Consider the following 17,694-nt stretch of genomic DNA (forward strand, 5'->3'; position numbering starts at 1 on the left):
TCAGGTCAGCATTCTGAATAGAGGTGTAGATAATGATGTTCGTGGCAAATCTTAAGTAATTTTACGTCATTACCGTTGCATGGCCCACCTAAATTTCAAATGGGATTGCGCCTAAAAACTGAGAGTGATAGGTAACAACTTGATTATGACCGTTCGATTTTTGGGCCGTTAGCAGGCCGAACTTTATGGACTGGGCCTGTCGGGTCTTGCCTTATCGAAATCGTTTCTAACTTTCTGGGCCTGGACCCGGCCCATTACTGGTACAGAACCTCACACAACAATAGCCCCACACACTGGATGATCAAAGCCATTCATTTGGTGGACCCACAACCATCCTAATGGTTGGTGAGCGATAAGTGGTGACAACGGGCTGAAGGCCCACCAGACCCAAATGTTTCTATAGTACAGAACCGTTGGTTTTCATTTTTCTAAATATCTATTTCTTTATGCATGTGCGGGCCACCTGATCAATGGATGGATTATGAGGATTAACCTTCCAAAAGAGGGATTTGATCAATTTCTGGGCTGGGCCTAGCCAGACCTTGCCCATAGTCACCCATACCTCTGGTGGGTCCACAGTGGCCTGAGAATGAATGGCTGGTTTATGTTAATTGGTATGGCCCATCTGTAGTGGGGATGCAATAGATGAAAGTTTATGAGGGGGGGGCGGACACCTTGTACGGAGGGGATGGGGTAGGGTCCAGGTTGCATTTGGTAATAAATGGTATGGAAGTCTGTAATCCAAATTTAGAAATCCTGGAAGAATGTTTCACTGAGTAAACTGTGGGGCCCACCACGATGTATGTGTCTTATCCATGCCGTCCATCCATTTAAACAGCCCAAAATTAAAGCATATCCAAATCTCAAGTGGACCACACTACAGGAAACGGTGGGGATAATAGCATCCACTGTTGAAACCTTCGTAGGGCCCACAGACCACTGATGTTTATAAAACACAAATATCAGCTTGATCCAAAACTTTCGTGGCCCACAAGAAGTTTTCAACGGTAGGTGTTCAATTCACACTGTTCCCTGTGGTGTGGTCCACTTGAGCTTTGGATATGCTTCGATTTTGGGTTTATATCATAAAATGAGCTGGGAAAACTGATGGACAGCGTGGATAAGACAGATACATCACAATGGGCCCCACAGAGTTTCCTCAGTACGCTCTACCCTACTCAGTTGCAATCCGCTTCAAACAAAAGTACATTCTAACATGTCCACCTGTTTCGATACTGTGGCCAATTCAGCCACAACTCAGGGCGAGTCCCAACTCAAACTCGAGACTGAATTTTTCTCAATCAGCCATTGTTTTCTAAAAAATAGATCCTTTTTCCCCCTTTTATAGCAACACCCAGTAGGATTGACATCAAATGATGAATTGTTTTCTATGGGATTCAATTGAAATCATTTAAAGTCGTGACATTCTAACAACAAATAAAGATACTAGTACAGCAGTTGTACTCACCACCACCCAAAAGAGCAGAGGCCTGCGTTCATGTTACAGCTGATAACAGATACATCCAATGTACCACTAGCAACAAAAATGATGAATGAAGATACCCCAAAGCAACCATCCTGCAGTCAGGAAGGGACCATTACATTCTTCATAACACAACACAGGTGGAGTTCTTGGGCTGCCAATTCTTCATACAAGAGAAAGGACTTGAATCAGCTGAATTTTACAAGCAGTCGATTCTGGTTTCCTTCCGAAAGGTGACCTTCAATGATCAGAATGAAAGCCTGCAATTGTTTTCAGCTACTGCTATCTTTTGATCTTCGTTTGTAAAGATTAATTCTTGTATCATTGTAGTTCGGATGATTTGTAAGCACATTGACACTGTAACACAGCATACACATACCTCAATCCAAACCATCCACACCGTGGACAACACTGCAGATGGGGCATATCTCCATGAATCAGATATTGGCCGATTCTAACATCTGGTTGATGGGTTTCTCTCTTCTTTTCTATTCTTTTTTAATTTGAATCACTGAAAATTTGTATTTTAACCATCAACCATTAATCGGATGTAGGGTGACCAGAATTCAATGGGACCAAAATTTTTGGCATCTTGGATGGAAATGTAGATGATGGTCGTACTTTGCCAAAGTAGTTGTGATGTCATTAAACTTGATGGATTCGCCCTCAGGATTACGATTTGCTCCTGAATAACTGACTTCTCAAGATTCCCACTAGTTCATCTACAACTTCATCATTTTCTGTTAGATACTGCTCAGCTTCCAGCTTTTCTTTGAAAACCTCCCCATCAATGTAGTAACCATTTTCCGCTCCAGAGATGACTCCATACTTAGAAGCCAGCTCCAAAACCTCGGCTACACGATAAATGCCCTGGCCAAACCGTATCTCCAGCTCAGCCTTCTTCATTGCAGGTGCCAGTTTGTTTTTCACAACTTGCACCGCGACATTGATGCCACTAATCTGAATGGCAAACATTAAATAGTTAGGACACTAAAATCGCAATATTTCTCATAAACAATTTAATTTGGTTGGATTCTTTAAGTGCATTAGGGACCCGGCTTTCAGTGATCCAAACCGTTCATACAATGGGCCCCCTGGTGGATGGAAGATACAAGAAATGCTCCCCCTTTTATGATCTTAGCAGGGCTCCCGGTAGATAGCACCCTCCAATAGGGAAGCGTGCCATGGCCCATCCTATTATGTGGCCAACCAAATCAACAGCTTAGGTTACTGAGAGATGGGGCCAGTGTACCATTTGTGTGCCAAACAAAACGTTGAATTGTATATAGAATAAAACCTCATCATCAGTCTCAAGCAGGCCTTTTCTCATAAGTCTCATGCGTATTGCTGCATAGAACTTCAAAGCGTTTCCACCGCAAGTTACCTCGCTTGCATGCCCGAAACCTTCGACTGCTCTCAACTTTGATCGGACCTGTACACAAGATATCACAACACGCAAATAATCAATGCATTTGAAACAGGTACAAAAGGAAAAATAACAGTAGAGTTTTCAAGATAGAACAGCGCATCTACCTGGTTAGTGAAAATCAGAAGAGTCTGGGACCTGCCCAAAGAATAATGAAGTTTCCGTAGTGCTTGGTTCATCAATCGTGACTGTATATCTGGGCAGGTTACATCTATCACGCCATCAAGTTCACATTGTGGAACAAGTGCCGCTACCTGTCACAGTAAACAGCTTATTGAAGTTGAAAAAAGAATGAGAACATAAACAATGGAACTATTATCAACAGTTAATGGCTGAGCTTTGCTTCGCCCACACTCATTTACAAGTCTGCTAATGCACAGGCCAACACATATGCCAGTGTGGCAGAGAGGTGCAATATCCAAGCCATCCATCAGAAGCGTAACACTATCTAGATTCCCCATCCCAAGAATCAGATCCACCCACTAGTCAGATGGGTTGCATTTAACTCAACAAATGTATGGTTGTGAAAAAATCAGCCAAAGGTTTCTGGGCCGTCCACTTATTTCTAATATCATGGCACACTGAGTGTACCACCTTTACCCTTGGGTATAAGATGTACACAGTGAGGTCCACTTGATGGATGGCTTGGATATTTCACCTGTCTGCCAAGCTGGCACCTGGTGGGTTGTTCCTTAGCTGGCTTGTTAATGTGTGCGCTTAGCAAAGCACGTTATTGGCTGTCTACAAAAGAAAGATATCGACCATAGGATAATGACCAGTGAAGTATAAAAAAGATGCCAAGAATGGTACTAAGCAGGGGTTAAATTTAAAATTCAGTACCAGATCACATATGTGCCAGCTCCAAAACCAATACATATTGGATGTATCCGACGCTACGCATTAAGAATCGCCATATCGGTGAAATTTTTTATTGGTTTTGTATCAGCAATGCATACACAAAATTTAATGTACCACTACCAAAAAAAAAAAAAATTTGATAGCAGACAATATTCAGACAATGATAACAAGATGACAAACAAATCATAAACGACAAAATCATTACAAGGATGAGATTCAAGGTTTAAGCACACTTGAGGTGAAAAGGCACTCCCAATTTTTAGTCTTGTCAGGTGGGCCATACAAGTATGGCAAAACAGGATGGTTAGAAAAGCAATCCCAATGGCCTACACACAACATACATGTATGCCACACGCTTGATGAGTGTCCTGGAAACCATGCCCATGAATGTGCAGCAAATAGCCTCTTCAGTCGCTCCAGGATTTCTCAGATATTAAATACGCAACACTGTGCCTAAGCCAGAGGATAAGAAATCAAATGTTATGATGGTTGTGTCCCAAAGAGGAAAAATTTTTAACTGGGCAGGCAACCTCGAGCTAATAAATGGTATCGCAACCATAGGTGTCCTACTCCATCCAATTGACGAATGCAAGTGTGGCACTGTAGGTACCTTGTTACTCGAAACTGCAATTAGGTGTAGGACAAGGGGCATTATGCATGCTGACGGAAGAAAATATGTGGAATAAAGGAAGAAGCTTCATGCCATAGTGATGAGTTTTATAACAAAGATATGGAAAAGAAATGCCGAGTTCAAATTCTCCATAATGGGTTGTAGGACAAGGGGCATTATGCATGCTGATGGAAGAAAATATGTGGAAGAAAGGAAGAAGCTTCATGCCATAGTGATGAGTTTTATAACGAAGATATGGAAAAGAAATGCCAAGTTCAAATTTTCCACAATGGGTTGTCGGATCTCTGCACTCGAATTAACTGTCAAGACCACAGTCAAGCGGTAATTAGTAATGAGCAAAGCTTCTGATTGTTCTTACGGTCTTAAACTTGAATGTGAAACCATCTGAATAACAGCTCCTTATTCTTCTGAGGAACAGAGCAAGGGATTCAGTTAGGTTTTTGGTTGAAGTTTAAGATGTGGAGAGCTTAAGAATTCATGAGCTAGATGGTTTTTCTTCTTCTTTTGTTTGCTCGAGATTCTGATGAGTGAAATATCAGGTGATTGTGCTAAATGGCTAGATGGGTTTCAGGTCTTCCACCTGCTGCATGGTGTAAAGAAAGGTACTGGCTAAGTTCTTACTTTCCATCTTAAATACCAAAGAAATGGATTTCATGAAAGATACAGGACAGAGTCACGTAACCCTTGAATCAAAGAGTTTCATAAAAGCAACAAGGTGACCCGAACTGGGTCAATCATGTAGCCTAAGCTACTTAGGCCAGCTACGTAACTCTAAGCAGCTGACTAGTCATTACCTAGTTGTCGAGACATCGCATAGCACCAAGGTGAGCACTCATGATTGAATGTGGAAATCGCCATCCCTCTACATTTAAAAACTCAATTCAACTTGTCCAAAAGAAATAAATGATTTTGGGCTTCCTTTTTCTTACATCTCCAAACTGATGCAGGAGAAAATTCTTACTAAGGTGGTTGCACAAAGAAATGCCCACGGAAAGCTAAATTCTATTCATCAGTAATCAAGAGTTGCAACTAAATACGCTATGCTATTACTCCCAATCATTGTTCTGAGAATCCCCGATATTATCAGTATCTCCAGCTTGGAGATACCAATAACACAGGTAGTATCAGAAATTCCAAGTATCGGTGACTTTTTACTGTGTAAATTTCAGGTGTTGTTTGTATTGACAATATTTCAATAATATTGCCGATGTATTGATATCGCCTATAATCTGTTTACTATAAAAATAAAAATAAAAATAAATAAATAAATAATAAAATCCATTTCAATTTTTTTCTAGGTGCGTGGTTATATGATGAAATGCAAGTTTGTATGTGTGTATATGTATGCATGCACGGTGGATGGATGGATCATTGATAGATGGATGGATGGATGGATGCATGGGTGGAAGGATGGTTGAATGGTTGGTTGGATGGATGGATGTGTGTGTGTGTGTGTGTGTGCGCACAAGTGCTGATGCATGCATGCATGGATGGATGGATGGTTCATGCATGTGTGTGTGTGTTTGTTATTGTATATATGGATGTATGTATGCACCCAAGGATGTTAGATGGATGGACAGATGAATGGATCATGCGTGTGTCTTTGTATGCATGTGTGTGCGTTCATGGATGGATCGTCGATTGGTTGGATGAATGGATGGACCCACCATTTTCCCCATGTTTCCCTAATGATTCCTTGAGTCAACTATACATGCTGTTAGGCCCCAATTACAGCGAAACTTATAATTTGATTCCTAAAATATGCAAAAATGCGTCTTTTTCACTATTATTTGATTCTTAAATATGCAAATATGTGTATTTTAGCATCTCCTGAAGTGTCACTGCAAAATATCAACATTTTCCCCATGTTTCTCCAATGTTTCCCTAAGTCAGTGTTACATGCTTTTAGACCACATTAAAGAGGAACTTATTATGTATGTCTTTTTTGCAATTATTTGATTCCTAAATATGCAAATATGTGTATTTTAGCATCTCCTAATGTTACATTGAGAAATTCCACCATTTCTCCATGTTTCCCCATATCCCCAACCAGCGATACATGTAACGATACGTCGATACCGATACTACAAACACTGCTCACAATAAACCAAATATCCATATCTGATCACTCCCAAACAAATAAGGAAACCAACTAAACTCAGAAAAAGGAAACTATTTCTAGATAAAATTAGAGGCTGACTCTGAGTAAACACAACCATAAGATATAGGAAACTATCACCCATAAGAAAATAAGAAACAATCTTAAACAACTAAACCTAAATATGGAACTTGTTAAAACTACAAATATAGCAAAACAACAGCCACTCCTACTCCTGTAAGTTAAAACATTGAAAGCAAAGTTGTTTTGTGAAAATAACTTCACCAAAACCAAGGCCTTATGAATAGATATCACTGGACTACTTCAGAAAATCAGCCATTGGAGCAGAAAGTTCTCAACATCCAATCACAACTACACCAAAACCCACAGAATTTTTTTTTCTTGGACTTCTTCCAGATTCCACCCACCAATGTCGATCCCGAGAATCCCAGACAATTGTTCTTGTAAGGCAGTTATCAATGCTTGCATTACCAACTCAAAAAAGAAAAGAATAAACCATCTTAGAACCTTGAGGCAGTGAAGAAAATGGTTGTGTCATTTATTACTACAATTAAATGATTGTGTGAATTTTACGACATATGATGCTATTACAGTTTGTGCTTGTACAATGTTCAAGATTACCCTTTGCATGTTTCATTAATCGGTTCAATGGTTTGATGATGCAGAGCTGCAGATCATTGATCCAATAGGCCCTGATATGGATGGACCATGCCCAAAGATTTTGCCCACTGGAAAATACTAACCATTCAATCATGGCTTGTAAACAGACAGTTATGCACTGTACCAGATAAAATGCAAAGCTGGCCAAATATTGGATGTCGGATCTTACAATCTGGGGAAGTTTTCAAGCATTGTCCATCAAATGTGGACTTATAAGAACAATGGTACAGACATCAAACCATGGCACCATTTATACAGAATCAAGGCACAGGGATAGTGTACACCTCATTGGGCCAAGGATCAAATAATACCTCATTGTTTCACATCAATTTCATTGTCAATTTACTTTTATTACATCAAGTTAGGTTTCTTCATATAAACTTCTAACAAAGGATATCAGCAATTTAACACATGAAGCACCGTAACGAAAATAGCCATGAATAGATTATCCATTCTCCACCCGTTGCTTTTTCCACACTACTTTTTGAGAAAAGGAATAATAGCCAAACCACTCCATGCCCAAGCCAGTGACAAGGTCTGATTGATAAATCTGAATTAACTAGTCCATATTTAAGTATACAAACTTCAATATGAATTTTTTTTTAAATGGAATAATTACATGACCTTAACTAACCCCTACCGGGATACAAAGCAATATGAAGAATAAACATAGAACAATTTCACTCAAGTAAAACAAATGGAAGGGAACTGTTTAAGACTTTTGGGGGGGAAAACAATTTACTTACACTATCAACCACAATCACATCTAGTGATCCGCTTTTGACCAGAGTATCTATTACGTTAAGGGAATTTTCAGCACAATTAGGTCGCGCTATAAGAAGATTCTCAGTGTTTACGCCGATGGATTCTGCAAAGGATGGATCGATGGCATTCTCTACATCAAGATATGCACAATATCCTGCAAATTAAAGAATCATAATCATTTAAGAGAATGGTAATACACTATCAAGAAAAGAGATGTTGAGACTATTGAGGTGCTACAAAAATGATCCAAATGAAATTTGATGAAACCTAGAATCGCAATTCCAATTTCCAGGTATGGATACAAGAAATGGGTAAAACCTAGAATCGCAATTCCAGGTATGGCTACAAGAAATGGGTATACAACTCCCAGTTTCCTAAAATTCATGACCCAAATGTAGATACGGATATCCTGCAGCATGCTATTTGATTTTTTGTCCCCTCTTTTCTACCTCAAATAGTTTACCCCTGCCGTTAATGTGTAGCTTCATTAAATACTGTATTGTTTGTACTGTCTCTAGCACCCAAAATTTAACAGGATTATTAACATTTGCAGAGATTTTAGAGGGAGACTGTTTACAAAATTCACTAAATATTGTATTGTCTGTAGTCTTCAAATGAACTACAGGTTTTACATTCAAGCTCTCAAATGTGCATGCACAGACGAAACTGTCAAATTACGCTGAAAGCAAAATCTCACACGTTCCTACTGTTCAATAGAAACCAAGTAGACTTGTTCCTAATATTATAATATGAAAAACAATTGGGAAAGGTAAGAACCTCCAATCTTCTGAGCCTCTTTGACAATATGAAGCGCCAGCGTAGTTTTGCCTGATGCCTCTTGCCCATAAATTTCAACAATTCTCCCCTGTGTTGCAGATCTTTCCGTAAGTTAGATATCTAAAGACACATTTTGATTAAGCTAAGTCCTTAAAATATGGTGAAACAAAAGTTGTTGCTTTCTATATACTAAAATGCATGAGTTTCAGTCTCAAGTAAAATTCCCAAATCCCTTAAATGAAATGGCATTGTGTAGTGAATTGTAAGGACAAGAAAATCATAAATGACTAGCATAATCAAATATTCATCAGAAATGATCATATGTAAGTATGTAACAGATCAGGATGGCAAGCTGTACTTCAGACTTTCCTACAGCAACAGATAAAAAATAATAATAATAATAATAATAAATAAATAAATAAATCGTCCTAGTAAGCATAAAAAGCATCCTGACTGATAGGATCCAATGAGCAGCAGAAAGTAAAGTTTATTAGAGTATGATATTTTGTAGGGGGTAATACAGTCATTCACTTAGCTGCATGGTTTTGCAATGGTGTTAAAACAGTTACGGTGCACCCCCACTACACTATGCAGATGCAATGACAGGCTGCATCACGGGATGCTATATCATGTGGTATTAGCCATTATTTTGGTCTATTAAAGGCCATTATACTGCTTAATATTAAATTACTTCATTGATTAAGCTTAACTAAAATCATAATGACATTAATAGTAAATTAAATATATTTATAATATTATTGTGGTCACATGCAACAGCTTCAGAAAACCTTTGTGGCCCATAAGGTGGAGGAATGGATGATTTATCATGGACTTTAATTTTTGTGAGAAGACCTAATGTTAGCATTAAATGCTCACATAGGCCTCTGTTTCATTTTGTATAGGCTTTCAACCAGCCAACGGTTATACGCAAAAGGACTTAGCTACCTGCTCTGCTCATCAAGCTCTATTTAGTCTCTAACACTAACCGATCTGGATCCTAGTAGTTTCAACGAAGCCAGGCTTTGACCATGTCTCCCAAACAATCATAGTAATTCATTCACCAGCCAAATAATTCATCCGTTATTGATGTATATTCAACTGGGATAATACTATACATTCATAACAGAACTCCATAGCTGTAAAATACAATATAGCCTTTCTACGAATTTTCTGAACTATTTAGCTTTTGATGAATTGAATCGATTCATCAATATTTCTCGTATGTCCGTACTTGAGCTAAAAATGGACCAAATCACCCACTCTGAAATGTTTGCCTTTGAGCATGAGAACATTCCACAAAGAAGGCAGTTGTGGAACAGTTTTGTCTTGAAAACTCATAAAGTACAAATGATGGCCTCTAAGTTTCAACCATTTTGATGCCAAAGTTATGATTACCTTAGGCAATCCTCCTACTCCAAGAGCCAAATCAAGTTTTAAAGAGCCTGTGGAGATAACAGGTGCATATCGCGAACCAAAGAACCGCTGCAAAGATAACATAGATTCTCTACCAAAATCACCAGCAAGTCGGGAGAGAGCCAGATGAAGCGCAGCATCTTTCTCTGTCACTTTGCCATCATCAGCATATGGTTGATCTTTTTCATATTCCAATGCAGTTTCAGCTGGAAACAAGTGACCATTCACATTGGTAAAGATTAAATTAAATGGCCTACAAAAAACCAAGGAGCTACTCTTGTCATCAAGAAGTCTATTGAAAGAATGGCCTTCTGTAGATTTAGCTTTCCACTAGCAAATAAACTTATAAACAGGCAACATTTCATGAATTCTACATGGCAACCTAGTGCTTAAAAATTATAATATATGACAATGGTGGTGGTGAAACTGCATGTGCATAAACTTACTACTCTTCCATCAAAAAGCATCTTGCAAGGGTGTCAACTAATTTCAGCAGTTATAAAGAAAGCATTTAGTTCCTAGTCCAAAAAAAACAAGAACTTCTTTCTACACAATTGGTGGGGCAGATAAGTCCACCACAAAGTGAGCAGCAAAGTAAACAGAGTTGGAAATTTCTGCATCAGTTGCAACTCTGTTATGACTTAGAAGTATATGCCCTTATGCTAACAGCCAACCACTTCTGTTTATGTTTTATTTCTCTATTCAATTAATGCATAAAAGAAATAACTACCTAATCAAGCCACCTATAACCTCTCAAACATGCACCATGAGAGAGAGAGAACAAGACTTGTCAAATTTACAAGAGACTAAATTTTAGGGCTTTTGGCATGTTTCTAAAACAAGATATGGAGTTTTCACAGTTAAGTTGAGATGTTTCTATTGGGATTGGTCAGCAATTTTCTTGTAATGGGCAGATTTGTTGTGTTTTTTGCCGCAGGGCTTTATTTCTAATGAAATTCATTGGCCAATTAAAACAAAGAGTTTCAGCAAGTCTGTTAGCAGGACAAGAATATATTGGAGTAGGAACATTCTGCAAAGGCATAACCATTACACCTTTTCCCTTCACTTCATTTAACTGTTGAAAAGCGCCAAAAATGTCAATCAGAACAAATACCACAGATTGTTATTTTTAATATTGTGCTTCTAACACTAAAATGCGAAAGAAATGAAAGCAAAGGTGTAGAGACTGCACCTATCCAGTAAATGCCCTAGCACAACACAGTTTGTAGGCTCTTGCAAAAAAGACCCCAGAGTTGAAGTGTTGAACTTTGAAGAAACTAATGCTCAAAATCATTCTCATGTGAAACTAAATGGGAAATGTTTGGAGACAAAATCAACCCATCTACACATGAGAATTTCGACAGGAGTTCCTACTGTAAAATGAAACAAATGAAATTTGAGAAGGGTTAGATGCTGAGAATTGTAGTTCAATGGAACAGGGGTGGGTTTCAACATTGAGATCTTGGGTGCGAGCCCAGCTTACCTATCGAGAGAGAGAGAGAGAGAGAGAGAGAGAGAGAGAGAGAGAGAGGCTATCAATAAAATGGGCGCAACATGAGCCAACATTTTGAAGAACAAGCATATAGTTGAACCTGTTCATACATATCTCAAGTCACACAGGAAAAAACAAAAAAACAAAAACAAAAGTATAGCTCGGGTGGATGATAAAAATCAAATTTGGTGGATTATAAATATCAATTTGCTTCATAGTAACCTGGTTGCAATAGAGTCTCAACAGCCCTTTCACATCTGGAAATACTCGGCTCCCCCTAAGATCGTGGTCTTTGGTTGGTTAGTCAGCAAGAAGAAAATCCTTACAGTCAATAATTTGAGGAAAAGGGGGATGGTCCTTGCAAACATCTGCCTATGTTGTATGAGGAATGAAGAAACAGTCGATCATCTTCTAGTGCATTGCCCTTTCATCACTAGAATTTGGTCTGATTTTTGTTCCCGGTTCAACATCAGTTGGTGCGTTCCTGGAGCAGTGGATCAATTCCTTCATGCTTGGCATGGGGTCAATATAAGTAAGAATAGGACCACGTTATGGAGGATGGTCATTCGCGCTGTTTGGTGGTCGGTTTGGGAAGAAAGAAATGGGAGATGTTTTACGGATGTTTCGAATTCCGTAGAGGTTGTTATCTCAAAGGCTAAGCGTCTAATGATTGAATGGGCTATTGCCGCTATTCATGAAGAATTTTTGAAGGGTTGTGATCTTAATTTTATTGAAGCTTAGTTGAGTCTACCTTCTCAGCAAACTATCTCTCCATTTTCTGTAATCTTTTGTTTCTTAATATAAATGTCACTTTTCAAAAAAAAAAAAAAAATCACAGCTTCCAACCTTTGAATTTCTTATGGTTCCAGGATGAGCAATTGACATTTTCAAGCAACTAAAAGTTGATGTGTTTTATGGGTGGGTTACGAATGGCGAAGAAAATAAGCCATCTCTTCATCCACTGCACAATGAGAACAGAAATGGGTAAATGCTTACCCTTTTGGCTCAATATCACATTAGTTGAAGATCCATTTAACGAGTGGACAGGTGTCCTTTGTGTGCAGCGGGGAGATTCTCTAATTCTTCCTTACACATCCTAAAGGGTGTTCAGAAATACAAAATTAAAGTATTTGTAGTGATCTCATAATTTATGAAAGTGATCGAGAAAATCAAAGCCTGAAGCATATAATGGGGAACAATTAAAGAACTTTCCAATGTTAATGTACACAATCCTAATAGCCATTGGGAATGGGAGGAGGTAGGCAAGGGAGGTTTTAGGAGAAGAAGAGAGTTCACTAGAATTCTCCCCTACTGGCTACTGTCTACTTCAATTCTAATGATAGCTCAATGGGCAACCCAGGCTGGCAGCCCAGGACCCACCAGAAAAGGTGGAATTTTTTAAGATGAAAGGGGGATTGTCAAGAATGATTGATCCAATTCAAGAAGCATTAAGGATTCAATGGAGACAAGGAACTAGCACTTTAAGGTTTGAAAAATCTTCGGTCTTCTTTTTTGGGTCGGGCGATAGAGGAGAATTCAACAAATGTTAGATCCTGGATTCTAGATGAAATCCAATACCTTGGAGGCTCACCCCGGTTATTGTCTTAGTGTTGGACATTTGAAACTCTTCAAATACGGAGCAATCCCGTATGAGTGAAAAGATCATCTTTGGGTATTTGGCATCTCTACTAATACAGATTAGTACCTGTTCAATTTTTGGGGAATCCTGACCTCTTTATGCTTATGTACTCAAACAGGATAGGGGCTCAAAGCCTCAAACCCAGTATTTCATTGTTTAGCCATATGGCTTCTACCATTGAGATTTAGGCTCAAACTGAAAGTGAAATGCTGATACTTGTTGAAGTAGGCAGATTAAGTTTCCCCATATTCACTAACCAATAGGTATTAAATAAGAATAAAAGAAACTGAAAGCATAGTTGGTAAATGAGAAGTAAGAATAACAGAAACCGAAAGCATGGTTGGTAGATGGGAAGTAAGAATAACAGAAATTGAAAGCATGGTTGGTAAATGAGAAGTTATACCTTCGTAAGAAAGACAACGGTGTGTACCAGTTGAACCACTTACATCACCTCTTCCGCTCTAAAAGATCAAGTAAAATAAAATAAAATAAGATTATAATCCAAGTACAATGAACTTCAAAAAACAAATATGTAAAAAATTAAAAGATTGCATAATTTCAAGTCATTCAAAATAAATGATGATGAATTTTTTTTGAAAGGTAACACTTGTAGGGATTGAACCCTAGATCACTCACACACACTACACTATTTGTACCAGTTCATCTAACGAGCAGGAGACAAAGGTGATGAAGATGATGAAGATGATGAAGATGACAATGACGATGATTCGAAATAAATGTAAAAGAATAGATTAGCAGTCTGAAGAATCAAGGAATATGCGACATCACATAGCCATCAATGCACCAGAAGTACCAAACACGGTCAAATGAAATGAAAACAACTAAATGAATTTAAACAATACTGTTGTAGATGACAGAATCCTATAAATTGAACCACAACAAACCCTTATGAGTGCATCTTGCAATAAAGAATATCATACTACTTCACGATAATTAAAGATTTATCATTTATCCTTCTAATTTCATAACAAATTTCAGTAGGCATGGTTAGCAATTTTATGATCAGAGAGCCAATTGTAGTTTGAAGATGAACCAAAATGAATATCAGAAATCAGCTCGAGATGGCAAGGACATCCATTCCATGCGACATCTTAACAAGGCACAACTGCTATCAAGAAGACATGAGAAGACACTGTCCATTTGATGCCTAGAAGTAACCCATTCAACATCTTAACAAGGGACAAACACTGTCAAGTATATATGATAATACCAAATACATTTGGTGCCTAGTGAAAGGCATGCAAGCAGCAGCCGCTGCCCGACTACATGAGGCTTTCTAAGAGAACTCCTACAATATATATAGCGGGCACCAGGATATCTGACCTGAAGTACCCTTTCTTTTGCTACCTTTAAGAAGCTTTTAGAAGAAGATTACAGCATTGTTGATTCAAGAATAGCCAAGAGTGAGGAGGATACGTCCTCCACATGGTAACCAACTTTTCAAGTGAAACTGTTCTTGACAAGAAAACTTGAGAGGACAAATGGTGGACTCATCTTCATTGGAAACACTTGCCATCGATGTAGAAGTAATAGAGGCCACCAAATGAAAAGGAATGACTAAAGAGGGTCGATCCAACACGCTTGACTTAAACACCACATACATGACAACATCTGAAACTTTGGAAACCATCTTTAAGAATCTCGGTTGAGACCACAAATGCCATAAGGTGACATACAACAAATCACGAGTGATTCTGATATTGAGAACTAATCACAAACTGCCAGCTGTATACCAACTAATCATGCAGCCCAATCTTCCAAGCCAAAGCGCCGTGTGCAATATAATCAATCCATCTAAATGGAACCCACCCACCATTTTTTAAAAGGTGTGTGTGTGTGTGGAGAGAGAGAGAGAGAGAGAGAGAGAGAGAGAGAGAGGCCAATTCACTTGTCACTTGGGCCATGCCGTCAAAATCAAAGGATGAGTTGATGGCCTAACTCAATATAACGTGTGGCCCACATAATGACTGGCTTGGCCTGATCTTAAAGACACCCATCATTTACATGGCAGTGACATGGATATCCTGCACAAGAGACTTTGGAAGGAAAGATGGACTAAGCAGTAAGCTTGCATGCATCTGGCCATGAACCAAACATCTTCCAAGCCCATCCATGGCAAACCTGCCAAATGAACAACCCCAATCAACAACCAAGGGGGCTCTTTAGCAAAGACGTGAGCCTTTTGTAAACTGTAAGTTACTTACAAGTGGTGTTTGGGGGAGGAACTTACAGGTAAGTTACTCTCAACCTGTAAGTTACTTACAGGCCAACGAATTCTCTGCTCTTTTTTACTTTTTCTTTTTGAAGACTGAACCGATTCATTTTAAAATTTGAAAAGAGAGGGGAAAACAAGTTTGATGGTTTTCATGTCCTCTTTTTTCCAATGTATTGAAAAGGGGACAGGCCCCGATTCGATAAGGCCGTGACAGTGAGGCACACTCTCATCTATTGTATGGTTAATCCACACCATCCATCGGTTTTTGACAACTCATTTTACGGCTTGTGCCCAAAAATCAAGGTAGTCCACTTATCATATGGGCCACAGTGTACAAAACATATTGAACAATTTTAGCGCTCCATTGTGAACTGAACTGATTTTTCTTTGAGGAGATATGATACTCAGGTTGTGTATGACGCTTGATACACAAGCACTCAGACATTGTACACGTGGCATATATTAACTCAATAAAACAAACTAGATTGCCTGGACCATTGTTGCAAAATCAAAAACCCAATATCAAATTGGTTGAACAATCCTAACCTCTAATTCGTGGGCACTTATTCGTGTAAATGGGACAATTGGATATTTTTCATTGTTAATTGTCCAATAAACATCCACCAATCCATATATAAGCTCAACATTTTGTTCATGAAACATCTACACTGGGTGACATAAGTGCGTGTGTATCATCCATCACACTCCACCAAAGTATTAGAGTATTAGAGCATTCCTAAGTGCCTCTGTATCATCCATCAGACTCTACCAGAGTATCAGAGTATTCCTAAGGGCCTGCATATCATCCATCATGCATCTGACTTGTGGGATTTCTTCAAAATCTCTCTCACATTTAATATTGTAAACATATTTTGGATTGAAAATGAGAGTTTTTGGTTTCCTTGTTACTTACCTTAAGTTACTGTTCCACATTACAGGTATTTTGAATATGTGGGCCCACTTTTATGGCTCACCTGAGGATTACTTTAGCCCAAGAATCAGCTCAACTATTCATCTAGATAGGCTTAACAAAATGGCATACTTTGTGCCAAGATTTCTTATGTCTCAATCAGATTTTGGAACGATTCCCCACTCCAAGCTCTGCTTGGTGTGAACATTCAGCTTCTTACCTGTAACCAACTTACAAGCTACCCAAAAACAAAAACCAATTTATGTGTAAGTAACTTACAGGCATCCAAACGCACCCTAAAGACTTCAAATGAAGCCATGATTCATCCCAAGGACTACAACCTATTCAAATCGAATCGATAATAACAACGAAAACCGAAAATCATTCGAATTCAAATCATCACCAAAACATAAACAGAGAAACATGGAGAAGAAATTTGAAGAGAGAGAAAGAGAGAGAGGAGAGAGAATTCAGTACCTGTTGGAGAGAGTAGAGGAGTGAAGAAAGGGGAGATTTCCAAATGCAATTGAAACGAATCGGTTGCAGAAATGAAGGAGAGGAAGAGGAAAACGAGAGGAATTTTAGGGCTCTCATCTGAGATTTTCTCTGCAAAGATAATGAAAATGAGAGAGAGAGAGAGAGAGAGAGAGAGAGAGAGAGAGAGATTTTTTTAAATGAAAATGAGAGAGTTAGGGTTTTTGAGCCGGTGAGAAAATGGCGCCATTTGCTGGGATGTCCCGCTCTTTTATAGGCGGCGAGTTATTTGATACTCAGGCTGCGTATAGCGCTTGATACTCAGGCACTTAGAGATGGTAAACGACGAATATGTTAACTCAAATCCAACCGACTAAACTCTAGAATCACGAATCCCGATGCTATATTCTAGAAATAAGAAGTTTTAAATCACTGTTACCTCTGATTTGGGCACACTTGTTTTCTGAAACAAGACCACAGGATTTTTTTCAATTTTTATCCGTCCAATAAATGTCAGCCAATCACATAGCCAAATGATTAAAAAAAAAACGTAATTTTTGGTCCATTAAACATCCAAGCCTCTACGCATAATTTTAACGGTTTATAATTAATTATTTTAATTCAAAATATATAAGTTTTAAGTAATTTAAAAGTGCCCGTGTATCATTTCATCATACTCTCCAAAAGTTATTGTACGACCCACTTATGAGCTTAGTTTCGTACTCTCCTTATGTACGGACGCACATTTACTGGAGCAAAATGCCCATGCGTTATCTGGGGTACCCTATAGCTACGGATTATAACCGTAGCT

At 38.6% G+C, this 17,694-nt stretch overlaps 1 protein-coding gene across 1 annotated transcript; it reads right to left on the reverse strand.

Annotated features, from left to right (window-relative positions):
- Nucleotides 1-1,363: 1,363 nt before the first annotated feature.
- On the reverse strand, nucleotides 1,364-17,094 carry LOC131250871 (DNA repair protein recA homolog 2, mitochondrial). Its single transcript, XM_058251250.1, has 8 exons — nucleotides 16,887-17,094; nucleotides 13,667-13,724; nucleotides 10,115-10,338; nucleotides 8,720-8,807; nucleotides 7,924-8,096; nucleotides 3,017-3,163; nucleotides 2,781-2,915; nucleotides 1,364-2,443 (listed from the first exon to the last, which is right to left on the reverse strand). The coding sequence occupies exons 1-8, from the start codon at nucleotides 17,001-17,003 to the stop codon at nucleotides 2,156-2,158; spliced, it is 1,230 nt and encodes a 409-aa protein (XP_058107233.1). The 5' UTR covers nucleotides 17,004-17,094; the 3' UTR covers nucleotides 1,364-2,155.
- Between the last annotated feature and the right edge of the window lie 600 nt (nucleotides 17,095-17,694).

This window comes from Magnolia sinica, chromosome 7, assembly GCF_029962835.1.
Source record: "Magnolia sinica isolate HGM2019 chromosome 7, MsV1, whole genome shotgun sequence".
In the NCBI taxonomy this organism is placed as follows: domain Eukaryota; kingdom Viridiplantae; phylum Streptophyta; class Magnoliopsida; order Magnoliales; family Magnoliaceae; genus Magnolia; species Magnolia sinica.